This window comes from Pagrus major, chromosome 6, assembly GCF_040436345.1.
Source record: "Pagrus major chromosome 6, Pma_NU_1.0".
Lineage (NCBI taxonomy): Eukaryota > Metazoa > Chordata > Actinopteri > Spariformes > Sparidae > Pagrus > Pagrus major.
The window spans coordinates 32,763,014-32,787,847 of NC_133220.1; the positions used below are offsets into that span (position 1 = coordinate 32,763,014).

At 40.9% G+C, this 24,834-nt stretch overlaps 1 protein-coding gene across 1 annotated transcript; it reads right to left on the minus strand.

Annotated features, from left to right (window-relative positions):
- Positions 1 to 7,150: 7,150 nt before the first annotated feature.
- LOC140998836 (Krueppel-like factor 15) lies at positions 7,151 to 15,279 on the minus strand. Its single transcript, XM_073469228.1, has 3 exons — positions 14,994 to 15,279; positions 11,349 to 12,509; positions 7,151 to 9,501 (listed from the first exon to the last, which is right to left on the minus strand). Exons 2-3 carry the CDS (start codon positions 12,440 to 12,442, stop codon positions 9,333 to 9,335), a joined length of 1,263 nt encoding a protein of 420 aa, XP_073325329.1. The 5' UTR covers positions 12,443 to 12,509; positions 14,994 to 15,279; the 3' UTR covers positions 7,151 to 9,332.
- Between the last annotated feature and the right edge of the window lie 9,555 nt (positions 15,280 to 24,834).

The window sequence follows — 24,834 nt, forward strand, 5'->3', positions numbered from 1 at the left end:
AACGTTCCTCGTACACCTCAATACGAAGAGCTGTCGCGCCTCTAAGTAGATTTGGTTGGAGACTAAATAGGTTGTATATGTTGGTAGCTGTTGTTCTGTAATGTAGAAATTATGCAATAAATAGTGGCGTTGATTTGCGATACCAAGGTATTTTTATTAGTAGTATTTTTTATTATAATCACAACATCTAGGAAAAGATGACAACTCAAAGAAAACAGAACATTTAAATCAAGGTTTTATTCATGAATAACATAACCTGTACCGTTTCACTTGTTGATGCGGCTCATGGTCTTCTACATTAAATGGTACATCTCAGCTCTTCCTGTAAGAGAAAATTACCACCTGTTAGCTTGTTGTTTACGGCAGTCAAAATTCCGAGGCCGCCAACAGCACGCAAATGTGCCATTAAACTCTCGCTGAGATCACTTCCTCTCTGTGTCTGGTTAGGTTTATTATTTTGTTGTCGCTTTAACACACAGTGACAAAGTCCCCTCATATAAATAGTAGTGAATGATGTCTCTAACATACATGACCTACTGTTTATTTCTCTACCGTAGGCGTGTGGTTTACAACGTGTTGCTAAAATCTGTGCGTCCAATAACAAAAAAATCAAAGCGACTTTAAAAGATGATCACAGCCTTTAAAATCATTAAAAATGATTTAGCAAAACATATTTTGCAGTTATATGAGGTAGTCAAAGATGAATGGATGCACTCTCAAATAATTTGATTTAGTGCCAATAAAGGAGAAAGGCACTGTGGGGAAATGTAGTTGGCACCTGTTGATGATTCAAGTATGACAGGAATGAAAACAAAGAGGTGGGAGAAGCATTCCTAATGCCTGTGCAGAGTATTCCCACACTACATTTCTATCTTCCTCATTCTCATATGACTGTCAGCCTATCCCAGCATGCATTTGAGCAGAAGATGGGTCGCCATTCTGCAGTCTGAACACACATCTCTGCAATTGCCACCATCTGGAGGAAAGGAGAGTAATAGCTGCAGAGGGTTATACCTGTTGATGTACAGTATACGTTAATGTCCCCTCCTTCAGGCAAAGTGAATAATAGTTTCTGTAATTTCAGTTCTCAGTTGTAACATTTGAGCCACCTCCAGGAATAACCTGTCTTTTATTTCCCCATCTAGTGGCATTTTTCTTTGTACCATATTTAAAGGTCCAGTGTGTGGGATTTAAAGGAGGAACCGCTGTAGCAGAGTCATATTTCTACAGTAACCCAGAATGGACAAACCAAACACAAACTCTTGAGGGCCTTTTGTGTTTTGTTTTCTTTTTTTGCACTTTTGGCAGCCACCGTAGAGGAGGGTGAGACAAGCGGAGTTCAGTTGGTTTCAATCTACAACCTCGCTATTAAAACTTGTTCCACCTGCTAGCTTCGATAAAATAAGTCAATGTCTCTGTAATACAGCAAGTATTCACACGTTATTTTGGACTTTGATCTTAATTTTGAAAGTCATGTAATTAACAGACAGGCTTTTATCACTGAAAATAAAAAAAATGGAGCATTTATATCACAAGCTGATTCTGCGAAAAAGGTTTTTTTTTCATCTAAACTAGACGATTGTAACACTCTGTTTGCTGGTTTGCCCAGACAAACACGAGAGACGCTCCAGCTCATTAAGGTGTAGCAGCAGAGCACCCACTCACTGACACATTGCCAAATATATTACTATTGAAATTGGCTCCCACCAACACAGAAACGACTTAAACATTCTGCTATTAGTCGTTCGCTGAATAGTTTTTTTTATAGAATAAAAGCCAAATCTGGTGACGTTGCTTTCATCTAGTTTGGCCCAACTGTCTGGAGCAAACTGCCTGCTGACCTAAGATCTGTCACAACTGTGTTCACATTCAAACGCTGACTGAAAACTTTTCTCAGACTACAGTGTGCGTCTGTGTATGTGGCAGATGTTAATGTCTTTGAGTGACTGGGTCCTTGAACATGCATTTCAATGCAAAACACATTTACTGTTTAATGAAATTTGCATTATTAATAAAATAACCTGATACAAATTAGAGTTCAAGCCAATGATCATTTTTTGGAATGTAACATTTCTTTTGCATAGCAGTCCTTGTAAATGAAAATCATATAACATTAAAATCCTCATTGTAGTGATTTTTTATTAAGGCAGACTGTCACTCCACAGAAACCTACATTAGAAACAGTAGAAACTGTGAGTCTGTTTTCAAATTAACCACCAAGTGGCAGCACATCCCAGCAGTGTCACATTACTATCAATCAGCCCCCCTTAGCTTTTAGTTGAACCTTTTGTACACAATTTGCTGTTATCTGGTGTAAACACAGAGTTAACATATAGCTGATCTCAGGTCAGCCATGTTCTGATAACAGGGATTGAATTAAAAAATAATGAATGTATACAATTCAGATGTTATGTTTTAAAGTATACTTTATGTTCATTGGCTAAAAAACAAGATAAACAAGACAAAAATATTAGCACACCTTTAAATAACAAGTTAGAGTCATGGGCACAGTGGAGACAAAAAGCTGCCTTATGCTATATTACATTATCACTGAATAAACACCATCATGTCTCCCTTGCTGCAAAACACAATTGGCTGCATTTAATGGCAGCCAATCAGAGCATATTATCAGTCCTAGGATTCTGACATTCAGCCAAAAACACTGCGACTATTGAGCCCTTCATGTGATGCATTCAAGCACCAGAGAGTGATTATTTATAGAGTGGGGGTGCTGGATTGACTTGCTGGCTGAGTGACTCATCACAGCCGTGGGAGAAATCTACAGTATTTGGATTCCCCCTATTAACAATTTTTTTCTCCTACATCTTGCTTTTGTTGAAATCCAGTGCTGTTGTAGCTGCAGACTTAAGATATACAGGAAGGTCTTGTTAATCAAAGGGAATTCAAGGTTTGTGCATAGATGACTGAATCCATTGTGACCTATATGTGTAAAACTTTCAGTCTCTGTCATGTTAATTAAAGCATTATGTTGCTTGAAGTAGGGTGTCTGTCTCAGCCACTCCGCCCCCATCTCTTGTTTCTGCAGGAGATAGGGGGGTGGAGTGGCTGAGACATCAGTGAGAGGGTAGGATCACAGCGTTACATACATGTTGACTTCAAGATACAAGTTTTCAACACATAACATTGTTATGATGTAATGATTTTGTTTGTAGTTAGCACCTACTTTATGTCATTCATTTTTAGAGACCTGGGATTTGTATTCACGCCAGTGGTGTTGCATTAAAAAACTGTGGAGGGCGCCAAATTGTACAAAATGCTAATTTCTATATAATGTTGCTTTAAAGTGTGGCTGTAGAATGCAGTTGTAAGGCTTTTGTGCCATCTTTCAGACAGTTTTAGACATAAGAGGTGGCATAACAGTAACTAGTAACTGAGGAAAGATGTGAACATGACATTGACACCTTATATAGCTGTTAATGCTCAAATGCTAGAACAACATTTCCTATCCACACATCCAGCAGACACAGAACATTAAAGTTTCATTTGGAGTGGTGCCTCTGGCCTCCTGATGAATGAATATTCACCTTTTAGCTATGTTTGTTTGGTCACTTGTGTCCCTATAGCCCTCAGCAGTGGCACATGATGCAGGTACAGTACATGTGGCAATCTGAGTCTGCCATTGGAGGCTGAAGTAGTTTAAAAAATGGATATGTTAGACATTTTTTAAAAAATGTACTTCTCCCACTAAATAAAATAAACACACTTATAACAGTCACCAGTCTTCGTTTTCACTGCACTGAATTACAGCTCACTTTTAGTGTTAGCCAGTGGTTAGCTGACGTTTGCAGTCGCAAATGTAGCAATGTGGTTTTACAGGGTGACAGAGTGTTCCATAGCAGAGTTACAGCACTACTTCTCTGTTAATTGCTCTTGAGAAGATTTCAGATTCTCAGAAGTTGATGGATGGAGTGTTTAGCTGCTATATTCTTCACTAGGTTCACCAGATAACTTTGTTTGTCTGCCATTTGGTGCTGGGAACACAGAATACAGTGAATTTATCAGTACTTTTTTCACAGCTGCTTGCTGCTAGAAACCAGGTCGATGAGAGCAGTGCCAGTGAACCAAAACTGTGAAGGTGTGGGTTATAAAAACAAAACAATGAGCTAAAAGACAAGCGCGTCAACCTTGGAGCCGACATCTTTACGATTCAAGAGCAATCCCTGAGGGACACCTGAGGTGTGATAACTCAGCCACACACTCACCGTGCCTGCTAAGGAAAACTACATTGCTGCATTTGCAACTGCAAACACCGGTTAATGTTAGCTAGCAAATGTCAGCTAGGTACTAGCTAACATAAACATGAAAGTATTATAGACCTGGACACTATGACGCCGCTCAGCCTTGCTTCAATTTTGCCCAGTGCGCACTCATGGCACTGCAGCCCAAAAAGGCATATTCAAACTGCAAACAAGGTAAATGATGACTATTTTTGATCCATGGAGGTTTTGGCAAGCATTAGCAAGCAATTCTCAGTTTTGATGAAAGGGCACCATGTTTCAAATCTATTAACATATTTAGTGACCTCTAATTCAGTGCAGAAAAGTGAAGACTGGTGACAATTACAATTGTGTTTTTATTGTATTCAGGGGGGAAGTAAAGAAATGTCTAACATATTCTTCCGAGGATGGGGGGTCGTGCCAGAGTGAGGAAGGAAGAGGGAAAGAAGGAATAAAGGGAGGAAAAACATTTCCCATAAATTCTCAAAATAAGTTTCTTTGTAATTGACAAAGGAACAGCCTCAAACTGCCCATTAAAACAGAATAACAATGTTCCTCTCTGTTCTACAGCGTTTGGAGGGGGGTGATAAGAGGAAATCTTTAGCTCTTAAAAGGCAGAACTGTTGCTTTTTAAAGACACTACAGTACTCAATTGTACAATAATCTCTGGTCACAACTGTTGTCAGCTCATCTTATTACATTACAGCCTGTGGGCACATTCCATTTCTAAAAGGAAGCTTCCTTCCTCCCTCTGTCCTCCTGCTCCAGCATACTTTCTCTTCAGACGCCTGTTTCAGCTACAGATTATGAATCAAAGCAGCACGACAGGAATCAGATGTTTTCATGACTACATCATCCCAGAGTAGCGGCAGCGTCCCACAGAGTAAAAGAGCATAGCAGGGAAGGAGGAGACAGAGATTTTTGCTTTGAAGCTGGTCCCAGTTTCCTCCGGGTGCTCTTTCCTAGCCAAGCACGACTGGAAAGCACCAGCAGCCAGAAATTCCACCCTGATATGCGTGCAGACAGAGCTGCAGCTTCCTCTCTGCTTGCTCGGGTATTGCACAAACAGATATTGCACCACACTGCAGCAGTCAGATCAGTATTGGAAAGTGATTACAGGATTGAAACCTGCCTGCAGCATTTTTTTTTTCCTCAGACCCACTGAAGTGGCCTTGATGTGGTTATCCTGCCACCCACTCTGTGCTGTAATCCCTGCTGTGATTCTGAGCTGCAGGAGATTCAGATTGGTGTCATTTCACTGAGACAATCACTGGGTAAATTAGCAGAGAGGAGGTGATTATAGACACACTGAAAGGAGAGCAGGCCGGTAACTTTGTCTGCCAAGACAGCAAAGCTGAACAAAAATTGGAGGTCCATTTCTGCTTTATTAAAGCATGTTGGTGGGTAAAATAGAACATTTTCTCTTTATTATTTCTATATTTCTATATTAATTAATTAATTTATTTATTTATTTCTGGATGTAGTAATTAAAATGCATTAAAAGAACAGTTCACCCCAAAATGAAGACTCTGTCATCTCTATTCACCACGCAGACGGAAAGTTTCATAGTCCACCAAAAAATTCTGGAACTGAAATTCTGGAACAGCAAAACAGTGTTGCAGCATTCTCCTAAACAACTGAAGTAGATGGGGACAACAACAACAACAAAACAAACAAAAAACAAAACAAAACAAAACATAAAAATTGTTCCGTACAGCTCGTCCAGCCTAATCCGAGTCTCCAGAACTGAATTGATATGAAAAGACTTTGACACACTTGAACTTGTGCCTCCACTTCAGATGGAGTGCATGCAAATGCTTTTAGCTTAGTGGCTACAATGAAGATTTTGGCTTTGAAAATGGTGTAAGTGACACCTTTTAAAATCAATTTGGGATCTCTGGGCTTCCAAAGAATTGGATTACGCCAGAGTTGATGAGTTTGTTTTGGGGTTGTCCCCATCTATGTCAGTTCTTTGGGAGAATGCTGCAACACTGTTTTGCTGCGAAGCTCCAGAAATGTTTTGTGGACTTCAAAACTTTCAATTGGCATTCATTTTTGGGTGAACTTATAACTTAACAAAAGATCAAATGTCTAGGTATAATGTGAAAGGGGTTGCTCACAGAGACGAGGTGATAGAGAATTATCACCCGACTCTGTAGTTTCCATCAGACTCTTTAAACTTGTTTTGGTTGCAAGGCCAACGACTTCACTGTTGGCTCTCTGAGCTCAACAACCTCGTCTCCAACAAATATAAAACATAAAAAAAGACAAAGTAGTTCCATACGCTGTTAGCTTAGCTGCTACAGTGAAGATTAGCTTAAAAAAGGGGGTAAAGAACATCTTTTCAAATCAATTTGGGATCTCAGGGCTCTCTCACACACACACAACAGCAGTGTGTGTGATTTACGCTGGATGATTTGTATGGAGCAATTTCATATTTGGGATCTTTCAGGGTAGATTTTTATGTTTTAAAACGAGTCTCTTCAGTTGTTTAGGAGAATGCTGCAACAGTGTTTTGCCTCAAAGCTCCAGAAATGTTTTGTGGAGTACAAAACTTCACTTGACTTTGCAATATAATTTTCATTTCTGGTTGAACTGTTCCTTTAACATAACAATAATGATGTGCGCAGCTTTAACTACTGTACAGTACTTGAGTAAATGTATATAATTATTTTCCTGAATAATTAGCTTTGGCCAATCATTTGCTTGCATACGTCTAAACAGGACTAAATCATACAAGATTATAACATTATGTCAAATGGTCGTGAGGATTCAAAATAACTTTTTAACTCAATATCTTAAATTGTCAAATTTGTCTCACTTGATTGAACCCAGCTAAACTGTAACTCATGTTCTGTCATCATAACAGTTAGTTTTTAAAAGCATCCCTCAGAAAACAACAGAGCAACTGGTTCAATGTTTTCATTTTTTTATTTGCTTTTATTTTTTGCAAATAGGAAAATAGCATTTCTGGTATTCAAAAAAAAAAAAAAAAAAAATACAGTCTGTGTTTGACCAGATACACAGGCAGGACTGAGAGAGTAACAGAGAAGAGGGAGAGAGAATTGGATGATGATGATTAGGGGATACAGGTCTGGATGTAGGTCAATAGAAGCAGCCTGGGGAGGCTCAGACACAAAGACAGCGCTGGTTCAGACAGATAAATACGTCTGCCCGTCTGTCTGCTTCGAACGGGTTTTTACATTATTAAGCGTGGTTGTTTGTTAAGAGCGGGACATAATGTGTCCATGATGCAGAGAGACAAAGACGAGCATGATTGCTGTGTAAAATGACTGTGCATTGCTACATGCAGGAGTGCTCGACTTTGGAGTTCATTTAAAAGCACCACTGTTGCTCGAGCTCAGTTCAGATTGCCAGTACCCTACGGTTTGTAGTAGCAAGTGTCTGCTGGTTCAACAGAGACAATCCAGTTATGTGAAGCGTGATACAGTCTCTCACGTGAAGAAGCACTGGTAGGTTAACAAGCACCAAAGTGTTGAGATCAAAGGGTAAATGACAATAGTGACTGCACTGCTCGGTGCAGTTTAACCATCCACAGAGAACATGTTTGTTTTTTTGGCATTTTATGGTTCCAATACATTTTATGGAACTGCCATAAGAGCACAATGACTGTTTTTCTTACTTTCCACAAACCACACAAGTGCACTTGAGACCAGCAGACTCAGCTTAATGGTTTGTGAATGGGTGGAGTGGGACTCCCAAATCCCAGACCGTAATTGCTCTGACATTCCACAGATTGATCACGCTTACAATCAAACCTCTCCAGAACCACGACTGAATAGCTTAATGCACTGATTGAAAATCGTCTTTTGATAAAAAACATTTATATAAAGGCTACAAGCTGTACACGTTCAGTACATATTATATTGAGTATGCTAATACAGATCATTGAATAGATGTTAGCTGCCTTTCCAGCTGTTTAACCTTTTAGCTTTTCTTGCTGCTATATAACCAACAGAGAAATGTTTTACAGCATCTGCTACTGTAAAAAAAAGGAGAGAGCAGTGTTTCACATCACTTTTGCACCATGGAGCCAAAACATAGCATATAGGCCGAGCTGCTTTCTAGGCCACATGAGTCGGCTGCAAAATGATTTCCGAGAGAATTTCAGAGAACAAAGAGCTTATCAACTGTCACGCAGCGAGGATGACGCTTTCTGGCTCTCGCAGGGCCAGAACAGGGATTTCTGGTTTGGCAACCCCCAGTTTAGACTCACAGTTAAATAAGAGCAGTCACATGATAACAGTGGGATCAAGTGAGGTTTTGTGATATAGACAAAGGCATCGATAGAGATTAGGGCATAGTGGGGCTGAGAAAAAGGCATACAGGTCAAAACAGGGTGGATTAGGATTGGACGAATGCAATAAAGGCCAGGGTTGGATGTGAAACACATCGGAAGTTTTTCCTCAGCTCGATTAACTTGCGAGCAGAGCCACGAGTTCAGTTTAAAAGAATATCTCAGAATTTACTTCTAATACCATGAAAATCTAGGAGAGTAGATTCTGCTGCTTAAATCATGATTTCACCCTCCATGAAGCCTTGTGATAAGAACACATGGCATACATGTGACGCTCCACGGACTAAATCTTCACTAAAACATTGGGAAGCTGAATTCATGTGGACCCTTTGGCTTTGAGGAAGAAGGGCGATCACAAAAGCAGAAAGGAGATGACAAAAGACACTCTTGTTACTGGTTACCACCCTGCTTCCAACAGCACCTGGTAGCTTGGGAACAGGAACAGCAGTGCACGCAGTGGTTGCAAGAAGAGCCTCTGTAACACTGTCTCCTGTTATGTGTTTTGTCTTGTGTGAGTGTGAAGGCCAGGAAATCAGCTTTCAGCTGACTTGTTCCTGAGGTGGCTGTGCTCAGAAGGAACAGTGGAAGATAACCCGCAGGGAGGAGAGGGAGGAAGGAGACTATGAGGGTACAACAGCAGGCGGCTCTCGAGATTCTTATGAAAGTTCTGCTACCGAAGCACCAAAAGTCCTGAGGGAGTCCCGCAGCCTACTGGTTCAAAGCCAGGTCAGGCTGGGTGGGTGGGTGCAGGGCAGGGTTTAGGCCAGCTGATGGTGTCACACGGTGGCTCTGATAATCCTGCTGGGCCTGGAGCTGCGGTGGACCTTCGTGTGTTTGGATAAGTGGTCGCTGCGGGCGAACTTCTTCTCGCACAGTGAGCACTCGTACGGCTTGATGCCGGAGTGAGAGCGGCGGTGACGGGACAGTTCGTCTGATCGGGAGAACCTGGAGACACAAGAGCAGGCAGGCGTCAGGAACAAAGTACCAAAGAGAGACAAACACTTTTTTACATTAGCCCACTGACTAATTCAGCTATTAAGTGATGAGTTCACAGGCTGTCAAATCTGTCCATGGTGTTGAAAGGCATAGCTAGAAGTTGTAAGCCCACAGAAGGAATACTACATAATTCAAAACGTCCTAATAGACTTTCTGTGGACCCCCAAATATCATCATTTCTTATTAAAAGTGCAAAGATTAGTCGAAGAGTTGTCTACTACTACATTTGTCGCCAACTATTTTGATAATTGATTCATCGGTTTGGAAAAAAGTTCAAGTTCTCTTCTTAAATGTGAATATTTTCTGGTTTCTTTTTACTCCTCTATGACAGTAAACTGAATATCTTTGGGTTGTGGACAAAACAAGACATTTGAGGCTTCTGCAAACAATGATGGACATTTTTCCACAATTTTCTGACATTTTATAGACCAAACAATTAATTGATTAATTGAGGAAATGATGGACAGATTAATCAACAATGAAAGTAATTGTTAGATGCAGCCCTATTCTTACCCCAGAAGTGATGACTCTACTGGTCCAACGTTCACCAAGACTGCGGCTGTGTCCAAAAGTATGCCCAAATGACTACACTGATAACTATATTTACCACAATGAAATAGAAATAGCAGTGTACAGTCCCACAATGTAACGCATGCCTTGATGGATGAGTAAATTCAGTGAGTTCACCTGTGATCATGATCTATATGTGCCTGAACTCACTATACTGTAAAGTAATGGGTGTTTCTCATGCTGGCACTTGGGAATAAGTGAATGATGGAGAGATTTCAAATGCAACATATATTGAATGATTGTAATTCAGGAGAACTGTATGCATATTCACCCTGAACAAGACTTTTAGTGCATGTTATATACTTATATACTTATACTATACAGCAGTATATGATATGCAGCAAACAACATAATTAAACCTGTAGGAGCATCACTTCCTGTTAACACTTGGTGAGAAGGAGACTGACCAGCTAATATCACTTTTTGGCAAATGAACATGTGAATGCTCATGTAAAAATGTTTGAATATGCTATATTTTGTTAAAAAAAAAGTATTGTTTTGAAATGTATGAATCATGTTTAGGGACTAGTTTTCATTTCTGTCAAGTTTTATTACCACTCAGCCGTCGTACATTGGATGAAGTTAGCAGATCAGTGTGTTAGCGTTACAAAAATCTTCCAAAACATTGGAATATATCTTCCTTTTTATGTTAATATTGTGAAAATCAATAAGCTGACAGAGAGAAAATGACATTTTATTTATGACATTTTATAATTTCAATGATCGATCATAAAGTCAACCGAAAACACTGAGGGTTGCAGCCCCATTTTTAAAACTAATTTTTATGACAAGTCAGTTACTTTGGAAAATGTTACAGATATACTAACACTAATTATAATGTTAGCATGGAGCACAGGGGCTTTAATAATGAGAAGCTTTTGGTTTCTGTTCTTATTACTTATTACTAAACTGCTAATGACTTTCATTAGCAGTGAAACTTGTGGTGCAACTCATTGCGACATCATCCAGAAAGGAGCTTGGCCGCACAAATATGTACCATCTACATTCCAGGTAGATTACAATCATTGACATCCTCATAGATAAATTGTTTTGGCATCCGACAAACCCTTCAAACTCAAACTGGAACGGTTACATCAACTACACTTCCTGACTGAGTTTCATTATCTCATTAGTACTTGAAGCAACACGCCCCATCAAACCAGTAGGAAAATCTCCCAAACACTTAGTGCATTTCTTTAATTATCAGTACACATTACTTCACATACCTCCAGCCACACTCAGGCCAGCTGCACGTGTAGGGTTTCTCTCCAGTATGCCGGCGGAAGTGAGCTTTCAGATGGCTGCTTTTGGTGTACATCTTCCCACAGCCTGGGTGTGAGCACTTATGGACCCTCTCTGTAGGCGGCACCCTGGTCAGCCGGGGGGCCACGGCCTTCAACAGACCACTGGCCTGGCCCCCAACCCCAGTCAGCCCCGTGATCTCTAGTGTCCTCATAGTGATGGGCAGAGGGGCGATCTTCACGTACTTCTGGTCAGGTGACTTAGGATCTCCACTGTTAAGTGATAACAAGGTTGTGGGGGTGGAGGACACCTGTGGGGCCAGCAGAGTAACATTTTGTCCTGCTCCACCCTGGAGCCCCATGAACAGATGAGTGAGCCAGATGCCACTCTGGGCCCCAGGAGGAGAGCCTGCTGGGGTCTGAGGCTGGGCCAGAGGTAAGGTCTGGAGCTGAAGCACCAGCGGACCGCCCAGGAGCACTGGCGGGGTTAAGGTGGATTGTGACGGGTTAAGTAGGGCAGAAGGGGAAGGGTCAGCTGGGCTGGGGCTCATTTGCTCATTCTTAGGGGTGCTTGGGCTTGAAGTGCACTGGAAGACACTAGTCCCTGGGTCACTGCAAGTGTCTGAGGAAGCTGCTGGGGGGGTAGCGGAAGATGGAGATTCACTGCAAGGCAGAGGGGAGGCCTCCTCTTTGGGGGTCAGTAGCCCCTCTTTGACCAGTTCCATCTTTTCCCTCAAGAACTCCTCTATGTCCTCCAGGGTCGGGGAGAACGGGGAAGACGGGTGGAAAGGGAATTCTGGCAGCTTCGGCTCCTGACTCGCAGGCTCCTCTTCTCCTTCTACTCCAAGAAAAATATGCAGACGTGCCCCCTCGTCTTCATCTTCCTCCTCCTCCTCATCTTCCTCCTCTCCAGGGCTGGAGCTGTGCAGAGCCCCCAGCTCCTCGGCTTCGGGGCTGTCGCAGGAGGCTGAGCTGCCCCCCTCGCTGCGGGCTCCGTCTCCCAGGTCGAGGGAGAACAGGCTGCTGTCCCTGAACAGGTCATTGTCCAAACTCAGCGTTCTGCTGCTGAGAGACACCATTGATCCGGGCCAAGCACAGAGGAGAGGATGTTGAGGAAACACTATCCAGAGGTGTGATCACAAAAACCTGCAAGGGCAACAGTGAGATTGGATTTTATTACCCAGTGGAAGGTGAACGTGCATGAAGAGTCATATATTTACCTCAGCGCCTGGATTATAAACTTTAAAAGGTAGATGCTACAGGATACATTTGGTGACAAAGAATTTTAGAAGTAATTTATTCCACCAGCTGCAATACGTAAATGACTTCCAGCTGCAATACGTAAGAATTGGCCACCTGTTGAATTCATACTGCCAACAAACAGGGTCAGTATATCACCAGAGTAACTGCTAACTGCTGCTTACTGTATTATGGTTATACATCCAAGACTGTGCAACTGTTAGCTTGGTTAGCCATGCAGCTAGCCAGGCTACTGAGGGAGTCTTGGCATTTACACTGCCAGCAGAGGAGCTTTGGACCACTGTGAGAATGAGGCTATCAGGCTCAGGGCTAGCTGCTTAGCAAGCTAACTTCAGCAGATATCTCTGCACCACAATACATAGACGTCTTTGGCATAACATCAAAACTGTTACTTCTTCACATTCTGTTGATAACTATGGTTCATTTGTTAATGTTTTAAACTAAAATTCTTACATATTGTAGATTTAATGCAATTAATTGAGTACCGTTGTTATAACCTGCTCTTCACACATGTAAAACAAGAATGTAAATAAAAAACTTTTAAACATTTTTTGTGTTTAAATATTGCTTATATTTTTTAATCTGGACAACAAAATCTTGTCAAATGATTACAGATGGGCCGATGATAATTTTTCTTCCCGTTAATAATACTTTGTGAGCTTTGTGTATGTCTAAAACTGAGTAAATTACCAATCCGTTAAAAATCCATATATTAGGTTTCAGTTCAGCTCAGATAAATGACCTGGTTCTGGATCAGTGCAGACTTGAGTACTCGCTAATACCAATTCCAGGACTTTAGGCTGGTAGGAAGCATTTCTGAGCTGGTTTCGGCATCGGAACAACTCTACGAATGATAACACAGTATGTCCATTCAATATTGACACAATTCTACCAAAAGTCGATAAATGATTGTATTGATTAAGTATTGCACGCACATCATGAGAAAGCCAGAATTCAGTGGACAGGAAGAGCCGGGGATTCAACCACCAACCCTACAACTGGCCAACCAGCTCATGGTCAGAAGACCTCTCCAACAGTGAAATACTTTTCAAAAGCCTCTCGACAATACTAAAAAAATGTAATGCAATGATGTATTACCTACCTTTAGTTGTTATTGCACTTTAGACACTTTAAAGGAAAAATATGTAGTTTTAGAGAAGACTTTCAAACTCAGAATTTTAACATTTACAACATTAATGAGGTAATAATACAAACTCAGAAATATTTATTTTTTCCATTAGTGAATAAACAAGCTGTTCTCAGAGGAAAACAAGGTCCCAGAACAGTTTGAAGCTAAAAAGGTTGCAGGGTCCGCCAAATATAAACAAAGTTAAACAGCATGAAACTGCATTGTCCTTTACGTCAGTTTGTTTATTCAGTCATGAAAACAAAGAGTTTGTTTATGCAGCTTGTTTGGGCATAAAATAAAAGTAAGTCAATGAAGATCTTTCTCTTCTGATTAAAAAAAAATACATCATGCACCTTTAAAAATATTTGCAATTAATTAGTTTACCAAAATCAATCCCACAGGCGTTTATGGCCCTTAGAAGCTGGGGGCCCAGGGCAGTTGCCCATTTTGCCTGTTGGTAATCCAGCCTTGACCCAGCTTTACCTGGTGTTGCAGCCAACTACTTAATTTTGACATTTGATATCCCATCTCTGCTGTCAAATAAAGGGTCGCCTTGATGGAATATTCCCCTGAGCCGCCTATTATAATGTATTCTTTTAAAGGGCTCCATCTTCACTGTGGGCCACAACAATCTTTAACAACTTCCAGCACTCCTCTGCTACTATACGTGTTTGCATCACAACTATATGTATATAATTGAAAAAATATATAGAGAGAAAATATATATAATGAAAAATTATTTTGATGAACAATCCCAAGTGTATTAAAAGTTACATTTTAAACATCTGTGGGGGGAGGGGGCCTGCTGGGTCAGAGCTAGAACTCAAATATGCACCCAGGGTGAAAACAGGTAGCTTCTGTTTACAGAGCTAACAAACTCTCCACTGCTTCTGTACAGGATGTTGCCGCTGTCAGACCGTCGGGCACATGTTGCAGCAGGGCCTCACACTCCACACAGGGCACGAACGAGGCGCTGGTAAACACGGCCCGCACTGACGCGCCCATAACCGAACTAACCCCGATCCAACAATCGGCCCGTCAAAGCGCAAAAAAAAACCCTGAGACTGTATTTATGCAGGAGGAGCGCTCCGCAACACGGCAATCCACCTGAATACAACTGCGTCTGTACAGGAATCCACGAGTCTCAAGTTCGGCTGGGTCAAAAAATTGTTCTATTTATACTCCTCCGCCTGTACGGGTTGATCCGAGCAGAGGAATCCCGGACATTTGGCTCGACCTACCGTGTGTGGGTCGGAGGAGGCTCGGTGTGGAGAGCCAGCGCCGTCGATGGCTTCGATTATTTTCCTGTTTTCGCCTCTCCTTCGTCGTGTTATTGTCGTAGCACACTCACATCCCGTCCTTGCCACGGGTCCATGTTGGCATTCCTTTTTCCCAGCGTCACGTGACTGCATCGCTGCACAACTCGGAGGCACGGGTCCTGTTCCGCGCCTCCCATTGGCCGAGCGCGGCGGAGGCTCGCCCTAAAAGGAGCGATCTCATTGGCCGCCGCTCGATAAATTCTGACTGCCATGTGTTGATGGAGGGATGGTTGTAGCACGACTCAAGAAAACACAATGTGGCCTTGTGGTGGTGTGTACAGGGGGTGGACGAAATAATGGAAACACCCATCACTGCAACAACCTGAGATGAAGCTTCTCCACCAGAACAGCTACTGGGCTGCTTATCCTGAAGACATGCAGCTGTTCTCAGAAGACAAGGGAGGACATGTGCTTAAAGGGTTTCTGACAACATCCTGCTGCTGAGGAAACTACTCTCTGAGTAATGGAGGAGCAGCCTGATATCTGATGTTTGCTATTAAACAATTATGCTGAGACATAATCAGACTTAATGATTCCCGTTTTGGGGCTGAAGTCCAACGTAAATGTTTGGAAAACTGCAGATGACTCATCTGACCTTGTTGTTTTGTTCAGTTATTCCTGGTATACTCGTGGTCTCTGAAAGGCAAGACCTCGGTGACGCCCTGTTGACCCAGTTATTGACTGAGTCACTCAAGAATTGTCCAAGGATGAACAGAAAGTATGAATGATGCATGACTGAGAGTCCAGAGAGTGTCTTTTTGTGTTTATTCTTCATTTCTCTACGTTGACCAAATAAATAAACATACCAATTCAACATTATCAATATTTCTGTTTGTGCCAGAGTCACATTTTAAGTTTCAAGTATAATGCAATTATAAGAGAAAAACACGAGTCAGCTTGTTTTTCTGTTAGCAGGAATTCCAACACAGATAACAAGGTGCCCTCAAGTTTCTGTGACCCACAAACAAACCAACACATTCAGTAAAATATAATCACAGTTAGATCATGCATCAACACGCCACTACGGTAATAATAATTTTATTAACACTACTTTTAAAGGAATTAGTTCTATTTTATTTATTCTTTTATATTACAAATAATGAAGAGCAATTAATGCAAGCATAATATCAGTGGAACAAGTAAAACTACATTTTAAAAAATGTGAAAATGAGAAATAAGCCATTGAACTGCGGAGGAGCAAAATGTGCTGGTAACTACAATGAGTAGAATACCAACATTTAATAAACGGCTTATAGCACACTATAATGGAGTTACATGCAGCTGGAAACACAAGAACTTATTCATGTAAAGTTTTTGCCAACAATCATAAATTCACCCATGAAGCCACACAGTTAATTTGGGGCCTTTGGGCCGAGGATTGAGGAGGGTCCGTTTGGTCGCTCACTCTACCTGGTTATTAATCCAGCCTTGATGTAGATCATTTATAAAGTCCAGTGAGAACTGAGAGACTTAAACCTCTTCTCCACTATCATGCACAAGAGCTAGTTCTGGGCTGGTGCTGGTGCTGGTTCAGAGTTAGTTCAACATGCAAACCGGTTTGCTTTTCCACAACCTGGAGACTCTTTACAAGTGTTGCTCCTGGTTCTACAGCAACATTGACATCCAAACATGATTGGTCCCACGCATTTGTGCCTTTGTTAGCCATAGCCTTGAGCTAGCTATTTAGCCTCGACTGTGCTGGTATCAATCACACTGCAGTTAAAGAAATCTAACACTGGCCCAGCTCGTGTGTCCGCTGTGAACTTCACTGAAACTGTGCTGATTCTTTCACTGTTAAAGTTTAGCTCGGTAAGGCAGCTGCAGCTGTTTCACATTACATTACTAATAACTCTAGTTTCCCAACAGCTTCTGCAACACACACAACAATCCCTTTTCTTCTACAGTAAATCATTTACAGAGGAGAAAAGTTGGAGATGGGCAAACATTTATTTTCATTGTACAGGCCGTTTGCCGAGGTCCTGTGTTGTTCTACAAGATTCTTTATTGTTTTATTTATTATTTCTATTTATTTGGTATGGGGAGTTTGCCAAATAACATTCCCTCTCATTCCTGTGTCATTGGTCCACTGACATGGACATGGAACAGTTCAATGTCAATAGGAAAAAGAGTGAAAAGGTAATTCTTGTTGGGACAAATGATGTCAGGGTAAAAGCTCATAGGACTGTGTGGCCTCGACCACCGAGGTACAAGCAATGCAGTCATCTCCTACAGGCTTTCCTGATGACTTTTTTCTAGAAACAGGGATTATAACTAAATAATAAACTTTATTTATATAGCACTTTTTAAAAACACAGTTTACAAAGTGCTTTGACAAAACAAAGCAGAAGGAAGTAGAACAAACACATTAGTGTAAAATTGCAAAGGACAAATGAAATAAATGGCATTTATAGCTAAAGAATTAGAAACAAATAACTGAAGAACAGAAATAATGAAAAAAATGAATAAAATAAGCAAAATAAAGAAATGAAATGAATCAAATAGATACAATAAACAAAACAAATAAATTAATATAATAAAGTCAAACAGTAGGAGCAAAAGCAAAAGGACGACATCACATAAAGGCGAGTCTATAAAAATGGGTTTAAAGAAGTGATTTAAAGGAAGTTATTGATCCTGCGAGCCTTATCTCCTCAGGCAGGCTGTTCCAAAGCTGAGGGGCCCTGATGGCGAAGACACGATCACCTTTAGTTTTTAGCCTCGACTTTGGAACGGTTAGAAGGGCCCCGCCTGAAGATCTAAGGCTGTGAGTTGGCTCGTAAGGAATTAAAATGTCTGCTATATAGGTCGGAGCCAGACCCAAGAGTGCTTTAAAAGTGATCAGTAAAATCTTAAAATCAATTATAAAACGGACGGGGAGCCAATGAAGGGAAGCTAGGACTGGGGTAATGTGATGTCGTCTGTTAAAACCAGTTGGAAGCCTAGCTGCTGAATTCTGGACCAGTTGGAGGCGAGAGAGTGATTTCTGATTGATACCGGAGAGAAGGGAGTTGCAGTAATCTAGTCTGGGAAAGACTAGAAAAGAGAGATGTAGTCCAGTGGAAGTGAGGAGTGTTACATTTCAATATGACAAGCATCAGTACTGCAGGAGTCTCTATTGCTGGAACAATCCAGGACACCTGCAAGAAGTACAGGAACATTTGAGATGATCAGTGGTTGTGCTGACAGTTTGAACCCCATGTATTACACATGAAAAACTATAGAAGATCATAATGCATTAAAAGTAGCAAAAAAAAAAAGAATCATAGGCTGTCTGACAATATCCTCAAAATACAGTAGCCTATATGGACACAATAAAGACTGCAGTCTAAAGACATGGAGAGGATGGTCATGTTATTAGACACTAAAACTGTCAACGTAAGTGAATGAAAATCTTTTAGGTGGGTTGAAAATAAAACATTTGATTGATTGGTTAATAGATGGATGCATTTTTTCTTTGTTCTCTGGATTACTGTCTGTCCACCATTTTCAAAATGTAGTCAAGAGAATTATCATGTGAAAGTGCAATATTCTTGTGTAACTATTTACTCATCACAGGTGCCCTTTGGTCTATATCCAGTTCAGAAATGGAACAAAAGAAAACAGCTGGGACTGGATATCTCCGAGTGGACTGAGATCAGAGGTTAAAAGACAAATTCAGACAGAAAATCTTTATATTTAGTCCACTTTTGTGAAACAGCAGTGGTAAATCATTTCCACATGGAACAGTGGGGACATTAATATAACTGCCATGAGCACATCATATCCTAACACGTCTTATTCTTTTGGACATGCTCTATTATTTACATGAGCAGCACCACGATGAACTTAATTAAGTGCAGACATATTCTCATCTGCATCAGTCTTGACTTGATGATGAAGTGCTGCTAGTCTGTTGTACAAAGGCGCCATCTGGTGGTTCAGCAGAGACACACAAAGTCAGACTCCAAACAATAAATCTTTAGATCAATAGGAAATGAGAAACTTATTAAAAATAACTTTAAAAAAAATATCACACACAAGAACATGTTAAAATGATCTACTGCATTAACTTTTATCATTTGGTCTGATTAAAGAAAAGTGCATATGGAGCCAGTGTGTTTTCACTTTCTAGTCTACTGTCAGCTATCAGCACCTCATTAAAGCGCTGGGTGTGTGTAACCTTTCTTTGATAAACAAGTATATAGTTATGATTCACAAAAGGGATATGAAAGTGTATTAAAAGCCATACTGTATGTGTTACTACGGTTACTCATGACTCACTACATGATAGCAGATATTATCATATGTACATTGTAAGTTGATATATGTCACACAATATTAATCATGCTGAATTTCCTATGGATTGATAAAGTTGTACAGCTGCTGATCCAGGTTAACCCTTTGAAAACTAGAATGGCAGATTAATGTCATTTGTCTCGAATTGTCTGCTTTATACACACACTGCAGACGTACAGCAGCAACAGATGTTTGAACAGAATATTGTAAATAAAATATCACAGATATCTTTCCCTTGCAACAATTCCAAATCACTTTATCGAGAAAGACTGACATCAGTGGAATATCTGAATGTCCTTGGTCTTATTGTAGGTGCCTGTAGACTCACTCTGGATGGGAAAATCTGAGATTTTACACTTAATAAAGCCAGTATTGTCCCTGAGATGTTTACATAATCGGTGCCAGAGGCGAAACAATAGTAGGACAAGCTGTGGATAGATCATTCTGAACTGAAATCTCACTCATTGAACTAGCTCATGAATAATCAGTATAGCTTTATTTAAATGTTGATGATTTTCATTGGGTAATTAGCTGCATTCAGTCATGACGTGCGATGCTCTATAAAAGCCAAACAAAGCCAAACAGAGCATATGGACGAGAAGACTGCAGCATAATGCAGCACACAAGGAGTGTCAAGACTCCAGTGTGGTTTCTTAGCAACAGTACACAGCAGGATATCGCTCCCTATCATTGCCTGGATATAAAAAACAAACTCATTTTATACATGAACATAGTTTGTGCACAGTTTGATTTTACCCACAATACACGGCTCTGTGATGTTTGTGATGAAAGCGACACATTCATCCACATCTCATTACCGGCATTGAGAATGTGCCGCCTTTCACTGATGCTGTGTTTGACACGCAGCATGTGCCTTGAACTTGTAATCACAACACAGCACAACTTCTTTATATGTGACACAATGCACAAACAGATCCCTGAACCTGTGTAGACTCTCAATAGCGCAGTAACTGTAATCACTTCGGCATCAGAGGTTATACTGCATCCTCTGCTGATGTTCGTGATGGAGAGGTGGTCAGCGTTGAAGGTCAGCGTGCCTCTAGACAACCCTGGTGCAGAGAAAAACCAGCAGGCTGTCGTGCAGCTGCACTACTGAGCCGAGGCACATTGCCGGCAGCACCTGCAGGAGATACACAATTACATTTAAGTTGATCATTTATATGCATTTAAAGGGCTATTTGCTAAAAAAAAATGTTAAAATATAAATGCATAAAATAGAAAATAGTTCCATTTAATCTCAATAATTGAATCACAATTGAACCTCTCTAGTGGAACACTGTGGTGTGACGTACGGTATATTTGTTTTACAAACTGCAAGTCAGGTTCACTGTGAACAGTGAATGAACTAAGTTAACTTCCAGGTTACTTAGAGCAGACTCTAATCTACAGTAACGTGACCTTCACCTCCAGCCTTACAGAGCTTTGTCATCCATGGTGCTTTTAAGTTAGCTTTGTACATACTGTTACTAGCAGCTATCGTTTGTTTCTGTTTATAGTGTTTTAGATCATTACGCGAGTGTCCTAGATAACCGTTAGCGACATCAGCTTGTCACTCAATTTAGCTAACCTTAGGTCGCTATGGCTCTTTTTTTACACTCAGTAAGCTACTCGGAGGAGCTGCCAAAAATTAAAGTGACTGACTGTCTTGCAAAAGCGAGCAGTAGCTAATTGCTCATAAACTTGATGGTGCTTTTCTCAGTTGTAGTTGCTATCCAGAGGGGACAGCCTTCCATTCCAAAAAACCTCCATTGGGAAACCCCTCCATTCCGAAACACCCCCACTCCAAAACACCGCTGTTCCGACCCTCCCCCAAAAACGATGCTGTTCCGACTTTCAACTTTTAATTACTTCCCAATAGGGTTAGGGTTAGGGTTAGGGTTTCCCCAATAGCCTTTTCGGAATAGCAGGGTCTTTAGAAAAAACGGGAAACCCCGCCATTACGAAGAATGGAAGTCTATTTTCGGAACAGCGAGGTTTCGGAAAGGCGGGGTATAACCCTATCCAGACTAGCTGACTGGCTAACCTCGCTAGTGAGGTGATAAAAACTCAGAAGAACAGTATGTACAAAGCTAACTGACAGGTGAATCAACATACTTAAGGACATAAAAAACACTGAATGCTACAGTTGGATGAAACGTTACTTGAGCGTTGACACGGACAGTGAACACACATGCAGTTGGTAAAACGGATATACGTACTAGCCTAGATTGTGCAAGTAGTGAATAGGCCCACTTCACTAACTCAGTAATCAGACTGAATTGCAATTGTGTTTTATTAATCCAGTCGGACATTGAAGAGGTGTTGGAGGTGTAGCAATGTATCTGTACTGCTGATGTAAGTTTCAGTTGATTGGAGGCCGTGCTAGTTGTTGCTAGGAACAATTAACATTTTTTTAAATATTAGAAGAAATATATAAGCTGACTTATGACTTGTATTAGTGCATGGATCTCATTCACACTGTTTAAACATTGCAGAGCTACAGCCATGCTAGCAACTCTGAGAGGCTGTAGTAGGCACAGCTGTGCTTTGTGCTACATGCTAACACCGGAGTGCTGACATGCTTCACAGCTAATAATGCTAGCATGTCGATGTTTAGCAAGTACAATGATTACCATGTTTACCTTCTCAGCTTAGCGGCATGCTCACCGAGGCTGGGAATGTTATTAGTTTTGCATTTAGTCATGAACCATGACCATGAACGTCTGGAAATTTCATGTTAGACCGAATCCATCCAGATATTTCAGTCTGGACCAAATTAGTGGAGCGAACGACTGACTGACAGACCAACATTGCCGTCCCTGAAGCTTTGCCTCTAGCTTGGCTAAAAATTGCTGATGTTACCTTTATTAGCAAAAATTAAAGTGATGTTGCGGTCTAGTTTTAGAGTGTCTATTTTAAAAGCATGTGCCAGCTTTTTGCTTGAAACTTTGACACTTTAAAAAAATGTTGCAATCACAAATTGTGTATATAAAAATACCTTTATGATTTTTTTTCTTATTTGTTACATAGCATATGGTAGTGAGGGTGAACAAAGCTGATAATATGCAAGATGCTGTTCATGTAGTAGATTCCATGTTGCAGCCGGTTGCAGGTGTAGGTCATAGCCATGAAGTTTGCCCAGACGTTCTCAGGATTTATTCTGTCTTCCTTAAATTCCAGATAGACTTAGAGCTTCAGCTACATACTCACAGCTGTGTGTCAGTACGCTTTCACCCACGCTCTGTTTTTAAGAGCTGTGGGGCAGAGGTGACTGACACACTCTCTCACATACTGAAAAGAAACCTTCGGGCATACAGGCAGACATCTTGTTGTCTGCTGTTCTGCAGATGCTCCGCAGTTACAGAGCAAGAGTTCACAGATGATAGCTGTTTAAGCTGTTTTGGCAGCCGAGAGATTGAGTTTGATGATTTGCAAGATGCACAGAGATGTTTCCCAGCACAAACTGTTTTAGACTTGCTAAACAGTGAGAGAGCTGCTGGGCTTTTCCAGCGTCATGTTAGATGTCTCCTGAACTTTCAAGCCCATGGATGCATATTCTCAGCAGTATGGATCAATATATGTAAATCTCCCCTCCAGTGGAATGTGAGTATTTTATATATTTTGTGCGATAATGTTCCTGCTATAGCTGACTGATACATTTGTATGGATTTGAAATGTTTAGGTTTAGGAAGGTTTATTCACATATTAGAATGAGCTTTACATTGTGCAGTGTTTTACCATGAATGATGAACAATCACTCATTTGAAAAAAAGATGAATGTTTCCGATGTTTCAGCCACATTACCTGTGAGAGCAGGTAGGTGCTGTATAGTATCGCTACGTCAAAACAGATAAAATATCTTTTTTTAAAAAAGGCACTGGCAGAGTGTAAAGCATGCTGCTGAGGGACACTTGCATGAATGGACTTAAAGCAACATATACACCAATTTCAACAGAGTCTGAGGTCATTTTTTCAAACAAATAGCATCTGATTAAATTGTACGGTTCTCAGTAAACTAAATGTAAGGTTCTGAAGTTTGATTAGGGGCTTTCCTTGTGGTAGAAATGCATCATGTTTTCAGGACATTGTCTTACTTGACTTTCATAAATTAAACCCTACTTCATATATTTCTTTGATTATATGGCTTAGTAAACTACAACATAATACTGTTTCTTTTGTATGATGCTGAAGTATGTTGTTGATTAACTTACTCGTCTATTTGAGAGACGGAGACCTGAGGGACGCAGAGTATTTATCCTCTCAGCTGGCACTCGCAACAACTCTGGTGGACATGCCTGCAGTCAGCATGCCAACTGCACACTCCTTTAAAACTCGCGACATCTGTGGCATTGTGTTGTGTGCTAAAACTGTACATTTCCAGGAGCCAATCGTGACAAGTCAAAGACACACCTGTCCAATAATCACACTGTTTAATCAGCATCTTGACATGTCACACCTGTCAGGTGGAGGAAAATCTTTGCAAAGGAGAAGTGCTCGTTTGACACAGATTTGAACAGTGTTGTGGTCAATATTTGACAGAAATAAATGCTTTTCTTATGTTCACAGAAAAAGTCTTCAATCTTTTAACTCATCAGACTGATAATCAGGAAACAGAAACAAACAAAGCCAAAAGCCAAATAAGTTCCACGTAAGAGCCTCAGTATCCCTGAGGCTCATCACCTGACAAGTGACGGGAAAGACAAACAGTAAAGGGCGTATACTTCACACAAGTCTAGCATTAAAGCATGCATTCATAAAAGTGAAAGACAGCGAGCGAGAGACAGAACCAGTCAGGAGAGAAAAGCAACACCCCGGGCATCCTCCCAGGCCGGTCACCAGGGGATTAACCAAGACTGGCCTGCTGTTCTCCTCCTCCTCGGGGAACACCAGCAGGGTTGGACAGACCGAGGCTTATCTGATAGCAACTGTGATTATAACATTAAGTGTTACATTAAAGGGCCACTGTGTAGGATTTAGTGGCATCTAGTGGTGAGGTTGCAGACTGCACCCTCCCCTATGATGGCTGCTAAAAACGCTAAAGACCCTCTCTAGAGCCAGAGTTTGGTTTGTCCGTTATGGGCTACTGTAGAAACATGGCGGTGCAACATGGCGGAGTCTGTGGACAAGGACCTTCTCCCTCTGTAGATATAAGAGGCTCATTATAAGGTAAGAAAAACACGATTCTTGGTTTCAGATGATTATACATTAAACAATAATGAATATTATATTCCGTTCCTGCCATTAGATCCCCCTGAATCACACACAGATCATTTAAAGACAGTAAAAATGTCCAGTGAACATGTCTATGAGAATAACTGGTATATCTCAGAGATGTAATGATTCTAAAGCAGTGTTTCTCCTCTTTTGAGAATACATAGTAATCCTAATCAGAATACCAAATGAAGGTTTCATCCCTTCATTACAACCAACACATGAATAAAATAAGTGTACCTTGTATATTTATTGGGTGCAACAATACTGGATTGCA